Genomic DNA, 7,018 nt, shown 5'->3' with positions numbered 1-7,018 from the left:
GACCGGGAGTCCGAGGTTGCCTAGAAACGGCCGAGAGCTACTCTCCCGCCCCTGCTTTACTTTCCGCCTCCGACTGCCAGGAGGCTGTTTCCGGTTCCGGTTGCGGGCCGCAGAAGACATGGCGGCGTCTGCGTCGGCAGCTGCAGGGGAGGAGGACTGGTAACTTTGGGGTCATGGGCTTTGGAGGACCGCCTGGATCCGGTCCGGGGGACTAGCGGCAGCCGCGGACGGTCCGTACGGCGGGCGCGTGGGGCGGGGCGAGGGATGAGGGATGGCAGAGACGCTTACATCTCTTCCTAAGAGTTCTGGACTGGGGAGCGGGTGGGTGGAGGGGCACTGGTCTGACCCGGAGGAGACCGCATCAGCGCCGACCTGGCTAGTTCGGGCCGTGCCTTATCCGGTTCGATCCTCCGGCTTCACCCCGTCCCATTCTCGCCTTCTGAAGTGGATTTGCTCAGGGTCCCGGGGGATGCCTGTTTATCAGATCTCCGCCCCCCTCCCCGTCCCTCTTACTTCCCAGAACCAATGTCCTCCAATTCCCGTCCCCCTTTCCCCTCGGATCAGACTATTTCCTTTGAGGCTTTCCTCAACCTTCTCCCTTCCCGACAGCACTAATGAGGCTGTTGTCTGAATAAAGCTTTACACCTCACGGAAAGCGCTCCTAGTCCTTCTCTCAAGCATTCGTCACAAGGGACCAGAACATGGAAGGACTGTGGGATTTGGAAATAGATAAATGTGGGTTCACATCATATTTTATTAGCTGTGTGATGCTGACCAGGCCCCCTAGCTTCTATGAGTCAGTGTCCTTAGCTGTAAAAAAAAAAAAAAAAAAAAAAAAAGTGGGTGTGACATCCACCTCAGAGAAGGATCTGAGAGGATCAAGATGGATTTGTAACATACCTAAGCCTCCTTTTCATTAATAACTCTGAGGTGTAGGCACCTGAGGAGACTAAATGAGGCCTGAAGAGGTAAAATGAGCTGCCAAAAAGTACATAGTTATGACTAGGAATCCAGGTTGTCAGACTCCAAACCTTAGGTTCTTAGTTCTAGGACATTGTACAGTTCCACCTCCCCCCTTTTTTTTTTTTGCGGTTCTCGGGCCTCTCTCACCGTTGTGGCCTCTCCCGTTGTGGAGCACAGGCTCCGGACGCGCAGGCTCAGTGGCCACGGCTCACGGGCCCAGCCGCTCCGCGGCATGTGGGATCTTCCCAGACCAGGGCACGAACCCGTGTCCCCTGCATCGGCAGGCGGACTCTCAACCACTGCGCCATCAGGGAAGCCCTCCCGTTTTTATTGTCACCATCTTACCACCATCCCATTCCATATTTCACACCCAGGGCCCAAGTCACAGGTCGGGTGGGTGAAGTATTGAAGGGCTTCTTGATGGAGGCTACACCTCAGTGTTTCATTGGTTCAGGGAGCCCAGCCAGTGCTGGCCTGTTTTGAGACCATGCAGACTTGCTGTTTTCAACCTATTCAGGGGAATTTAAGATTCTGAGGGGACACGTTGTGCCTTGGTGAGGGCCGTAATGATTGTACAGCCAGCCTGCAGTGCTCTAAGACTCCAATGCTCATGTCAATCAGAAGTACTCAACTGTTACCTACGTTATCTATTTTATATTTTCACGTGTCTGCCTAAGACTTAAAAAGACTTTAAAAATTTTTGAGAATCACTCTCTATATATACACATACACATGTATACACACACAAACACACACACACGTATGTCACACTAGGGCAGCCCTGCTCTTGGTGAAGAAGGGGCAATATAAGAAAGCAAACCAAGCATGTATCTTTACATGTATTATCTGGGTAAAGGTGTGGCCTCAAGCCAATAACTCATCTTCAGTGGCATTACAACTGCTCTTTCTGTGATTAAACATGTGTGTCCTCTGAGGGATGGCAGAGACACTGATATCTCTTCCTAAGAGAGTTCTGGACTGGGGAGCGGGTGGGTGGAGGGGCCACTGGATCCTGATCTGCACAAGTTGATCTAGATCAGTCAGACAGCAGGGATCATAAATACATTGAATATTAACTACAACCTCTCTTTCCTTTTAAGGGAGAAGGTTAATACAAATAGGAAAAAAAAAAGAACACAGACTAGCTACTATGGCCAAGATACTATTAGGCACTTGACATAAACAAATCACCTTTCATCCTCACGATAACTGTGGAGAGTAGGTGGTAATATCTATATGTGATGGACAGGGTAATTCAGGCTTACAGATATAAGTAACTACTCAGATCACATAGCTGGTAAGTGATTGGTACCTGTTACTCATTCCAAGGCTGATGGCTCTTCCACTACAGCACAGCCTTTACAGCATGTAGATCTGTTCTGTTCAGGTTGGTATCTCCTTTGAGGAGGTTTACAGTGACTGGTATTGGCAGTGTGTGTAGACACTGGGATCCATGAACGGTGTAGGGAAAGCCAGGAGTGGTATTGGTAACCTTAATGCTAATCAATAGATGTCATATTTCTGGGTCAGAGAGATGGCCACTAAGGAACAACCAACAGTACAATGAAACTTAAACAGGGAGTCAGGAAACCTAGCTTGCATCTCAGTCCTGCCTCAAGCCTTGAGATTTGGGCTAGTCTTTTCACCTTCTTGGGAATCTGTTTCCTCATCTATTGGCAGAAATGATGTGTAAAACTGATTCCTGTGCTTTCTACCTGGCCACTTGACAAATTAAGGAAACATGTTTCCCCCATTTTTATGGAGGTTAGCAACAGAATGCACTCATGCAGATTGCCAGCACTCATGCAGATTGCCATTTTTCTACAAAGCCAGCCTTCATTGGCCTTAGTAGGCTTTAATAGGGAGAGTTGTAATGGTAAGTCAATCTCCCCTGTCTCTCTAGGGTCCTTCCCTCTGAAGTTGAAGTGTTAGAGTCTATCTATCTGGATGAACTACAGGTGGTCAAAGGAAATGGCAGGTACGTATTCAACTAGAGGTGGGCAGGAATCCCCTTGGTAGTAAAAGGATTCCATGTGGTATCTGTGGGCCTTGATTTGAGATAATATTTCTGTCATGTAGACAGTCTATTCCTTTAATCACCCCAAAGAAAGAGCCTGATGCTCACTTCCTCTGCCCGCTTTACTCTCTCACCCCCATCCTCCCCAGCTCTCAAGTCCCTGCCCAGTCACATCCCAGGTCTCCACTTCATCCACCTGCAGATCATCATCATGGGAGATCTGCATCACCCTGCACCCCGCCACTGCAGAAGACCAGGATTCACAGTATGTCTGCTTCACTCTGGTGCTTCGGGTCCCAGCACAGGTGAGGCCTCTACTTTATGGCAGCAAAGGGAGGAAGGGGAGAGGCCTTGGGGTGGAGTGCATTAGCAGTAGCGTGGTATTTTCTCTCTCTAGTATCCCCACGCGGTGCCACAGATCTCTATCCGTAACCCCCGAGGACTCTCAGATGAACAGATCCACAAGTAAGTCGGGCTGGGCAGGGAAAATTTGGGATACAGCTCAGTCTGGTGAGGGAAGGGGGCAGGCCTAATGTTTGCTTTGCCCTCTCCCCACAGGATCTCACAGGCGCTGAGCCACATGGCTGAGGCTGGGCTGGGTACTGCCATGCTCTATGAACTCATCGAGGTGAGAGGTGTGCTAGCCTGGGGAAATGTCCTTACCTTCCAGGTAGAGCAGTTTCTTTCAAGGGAGGCCATGGGCCTAGAATCTTAAATATGTCTGGAGACATTCATTTAGTTCTTGTTTAGGTAAGCCTAAACTGCTCCAGAAAGGTGAGACTCTCTTCTGTTTCAAAAAATCTCCCCAAAGACAGTTCCATAGCTTCTCCAAGTTGCCTATTCCAGCATCGTGACAGAAAATTTTTTTCCTCTTTAACTTGAATTTTTCGTGCTTCATTATCAGTGCATTTCAGTTGCCAATGCCAAGTTCTCTTGGCATTGGCAACTGAAAATGGCAAGAGATCTTGCCTGGAGGGTCTAGCCATAAATGAACATTTGAAAGCTAGTCTGTCATTGGAGCTGACTAGAAAAAGTCATGGTTCTTTTCCTCAAAGAGTTTCTACCCTAGTAAAGGAAACGACCCACATGAAACTATGCCTAGAGCTACAAGTTAATATACACAGCTAACTTTTGTTGTTTGAGATCAAAAACACAAATACAGTCTTGTTTTCCTCTACTTTTGAGTTTTTAAGAAAAATGTTCAGAAAAGAATGAAGGTGGGTGGCCTGGAGTCAGAGTGGGCATAGACCACTGTAGCATTTCTAAGTCAGGCCTCCACGATGCAGCTTTGAACTTTGTGGAATTCCAGAGTATTAGCTATTAAACAACAGTGCAGATGCGTATTTCATAGCTCAACCTGATGCCTTTTGAATTCTCTGTCCGTTTGGGGTGTCCATGCCTTCACTTTCTTTCTGAAAGCTGACTCCAGAACAGGCTCATTGAGGGAGTGATATTCAAAGGGGGATAACCAGGAAAGGCCTCCCAGAAGATGTGAGTTTTAATTGAACATTTTTTTCTCTCGAAGGTGTTTTATTTTCATCCCCAAGATGTGTTAAAAGTGACTTAATGAGTGGAAAAACAATTAAATTGGATTTTGAAGCTGGGTAGATTGGAGGGGAGGGGTGTGAGCATGGAGGAGGATTGATTCCAAGCAGAGGGAGCATCACCAAGACAGAAATGCATGAACAGAAGGCAAACTGGCTCGGTGGGAGGCGGCCCGCCAGTCACTCATGGGAGTAGTCAACAAGCTTCACTCACAGTTCTGGCTCCTGCCTCCCTATTTGAACAGTGTCTTCTCTCCTCTCAGAAAGGGAAGGAAATTCTCACAGATAACAACATCCCCCATGGCCAGTGCGTCATCTGCCTCTATGGTTTCCAGGTGGGTTACTCTCTTGGGACCTGGGGGTCGGCTGTGACAGACAGTGGAGGGCTCGGGGCGAGCTCTGACACAGTGCCTTACCCTCCAGGAGAAGGAGGCCTTTACCAAAACCACCTGTTACCACTACTTCCACTGCCACTGCCTGGCTCGGTACATCCAGCACATGGAGCAGGAGCTGCAGGCCCAGGGGCGGGAGCAGGAACGGGAATGGCAGCACGCCGCAACCAAACAGGTTGACCTGCTGGCCCTGCTCGCTTGACCTCATGCCCTCTTCTACCCCTCCGCTCCAGGGCTGCCTTAGCCTTTTCAGGGTCATAGGTACCTCTGAGATTAACGAAAGCTCACCTTTGTCCAGGAAAAAGGGGCATCCTTATACATACACGTAAGCATATTGCACACAGTTTCAGAGGGTTCCCAGACCTCTAGTTAGGCAGCCCCTGCTTTGCTCCCCGTCACTGCTGAACAGGTATTCCTGTGCCCCTCCGTCCCAGCCCTCTACAGATGAGGCTGGGCAGCTGGCAAGCACCCTAGGCTGGGAAGCAGGGGTGCGATTTCACCTCTCTTTTCAGAAGGCCGTTGGTGTGCAGTGCCCGGTGTGCAGAGAGCCACTCGTGTACGATCTCGCCTCGCTGAAAGCAGCCCCTGAACCCCAGCAGCCCGTGGTAAGACAATTCGCTGCTAATCTGAGCCAAGAATAATGGCATCTTGTCTGCTTTGAATGGGGTCTCTGGAATTGGCTTCAAGCTGCCTGGGCCCTCTCTGTAAAGCCATGGCCCCCAGCAGAAGTCCAAAACTCTGTTCGGGAGCCCAATCTGAGGGATAAAACCAAGAACCTTGAGCAGATCTCCTGAGGCAGTCCTAGAAGAGCCGGGGTTTCGAGTCTGCCTTCTCCTGTTGATTCTTCTCTCCGTGCCACTCTGCTCCTTTCCCTCCAGGAGCTGTACCAGCCCGATGCAGAGAGCTTGCGCCAGCAAGAAGAGCGCAAGAGGCTCTACCAGAGACAGCAGGAGAGGGGGGGCATCATTGACCTTGAGGCTGAGCGTAACCGGTACTTCATCAGCCTCCAGCAGGTGAGGGAAGGGTTTCCCACTCCTCCCCTGATGACACCAACCTTCCTACCAACACCCCTCTGCCGTGGCCCTCGGGTGAGCTTTGTTCTACCCTGGGAGGTTATAGGCTGATGGCGGTCGGCTCAGATTCTAGGTGAGGGGCCTGCGGTTCCCCGCTTTGAGGAACTGCATCCCCTTCACTGCATCTGCTCACTTCCTTCTAGCCTCCTGCCCCTTTGGAACCCGAGTCAGCTGTAGATGCCTCTGGAGGATCCCACCCACCCAGTACCCTTGCCACAGAACAGTCCACCTCATCAACTGCTCAGACCACCCTGTCAGCTCCTCTGCCTGTGGCCTCCCAGTACACATGTGAGAAGATTCCAGGGGCTGGGCCAAATCAGCAAAAGCTGGGCGAGACCCAGAAAGCTATGCTAGATCCTCCCCGGGCCAGTCGAGGTCCCTGGAGACAAGCCGAACGGAGGCATCTAAAAGGAGGGGAGTGCAATGCCCTCAAAGGTACCAGTCACACCCAGGAACTGCCACCTCCTGAGGGGCCCCTCAAGGAGCCTATGGACCTAAAGCCAGAGTCCCGTAACCAAGGGGTTGAAGGTCCTCCCCAAGAAAAGGGGCATGGCAACTGGCAGGGTCCCCCGCCCCGCAGGACTCGCGACTGTGCCCGCTGGGAGCGCTCCAAGGGTCGGACACCGGCTTCTTCCTACCGCCACCTGCCTCGGGGTCGGGGAGCCTACCGGCCTGGTCCTCGAAGGGAGCCCGTGAGCCTCGAACCGGAGGATGGTTCCTAGCAGTACTGTGGGGGGTGGGGGGGGGACAATAAAGAGATTGGCCTTGTTTGGCTTTCCTTACTCAGTAGTGCCTAGCCTGTGAAGTATAGATCTCTTTCTAAATTCCCAGCAAGACGAGCATGGCAGAGTAGCCACAATATTGCTCTGAAGTCTGTTCTCCCAAGAAATCGGGGTCTGGATAAAGAGGAGTCTGACATCTCAGCTAGTATAGTGGATTCCAAGGAAAACTAGTGGAGGCCAACATTTAAGAAGAATATGCATGGGCTTCCCTGGTGGCACAGTGGTTGAGAGTCCCCCTGCCGATGCA

The 7,018-nt window shown here is 51.0% G+C and overlaps 1 protein-coding gene across 3 annotated transcripts; it reads left to right on the top strand.

The window, feature by feature from the left end:
• The first annotated feature begins 38 nt into the window (after window positions 1-38).
• Window positions 39-6,756, top strand: RNF25 (ring finger protein 25). 3 transcript variants are annotated; one of them, XM_004262715.4, is made up of 10 exons: window positions 40-159; window positions 2,867-2,941; window positions 3,183-3,285; window positions 3,378-3,445; window positions 3,539-3,608; window positions 4,788-4,859; window positions 4,948-5,091; window positions 5,429-5,521; window positions 5,795-5,929; window positions 6,133-6,756. In XM_004262715.4, the coding sequence occupies exons 1-10, from the start codon at window positions 119-121 to the stop codon at window positions 6,709-6,711; spliced, it is 1,380 nt and encodes a 459-aa protein (XP_004262763.1). In that variant the 5' UTR covers window positions 40-118; the 3' UTR covers window positions 6,712-6,756. The 3 variants fall into 3 exon arrangements, with proteins under 3 accessions (XP_033283465.1, XP_004262763.1, XP_012387931.1); XM_012532477.2 differs by having other exon boundaries at window positions 53-159; window positions 5,432-5,521; XM_033427574.2 differs by lacking the exon at window positions 4,948-5,091 and having other exon boundaries at window positions 39-159.
• Window positions 6,757-7,018: the final 262 nt, after the last annotated feature.

This window comes from Orcinus orca, chromosome 7 (genome assembly GCF_937001465.1).
Source record: "Orcinus orca chromosome 7, mOrcOrc1.1, whole genome shotgun sequence".
NCBI lineage: Eukaryota > Metazoa > Chordata > Mammalia > Artiodactyla > Delphinidae > Orcinus > Orcinus orca.
The sequence above is the reverse complement of the archived record's forward strand: the minus strand, read 5'-3'. Positions and strand labels throughout refer to the sequence as shown.

Excerpts from the sequence above, each read along its gene's own strand:
- RNF25 (XM_004262715.4), top strand. The coding sequence starts at position 119 with ATGGCGGCGTCTGCGTCGGCAGCTGCAGGGGAGGAGGACTG. Across the intron at positions 4,860-4,947 it reads TCTGCCTCTATGGTTTCCAG|GAGAAGGAGGCCTTTACCAA; the intron begins GTGGGTTACTCT and ends CTTACCCTCCAG. Across the intron at positions 5,092-5,428 it reads AGCACGCCGCAACCAAACAG|AAGGCCGTTGGTGTGCAGTG; the intron begins GTTGACCTGCTG and ends CTCTCTTTTCAG.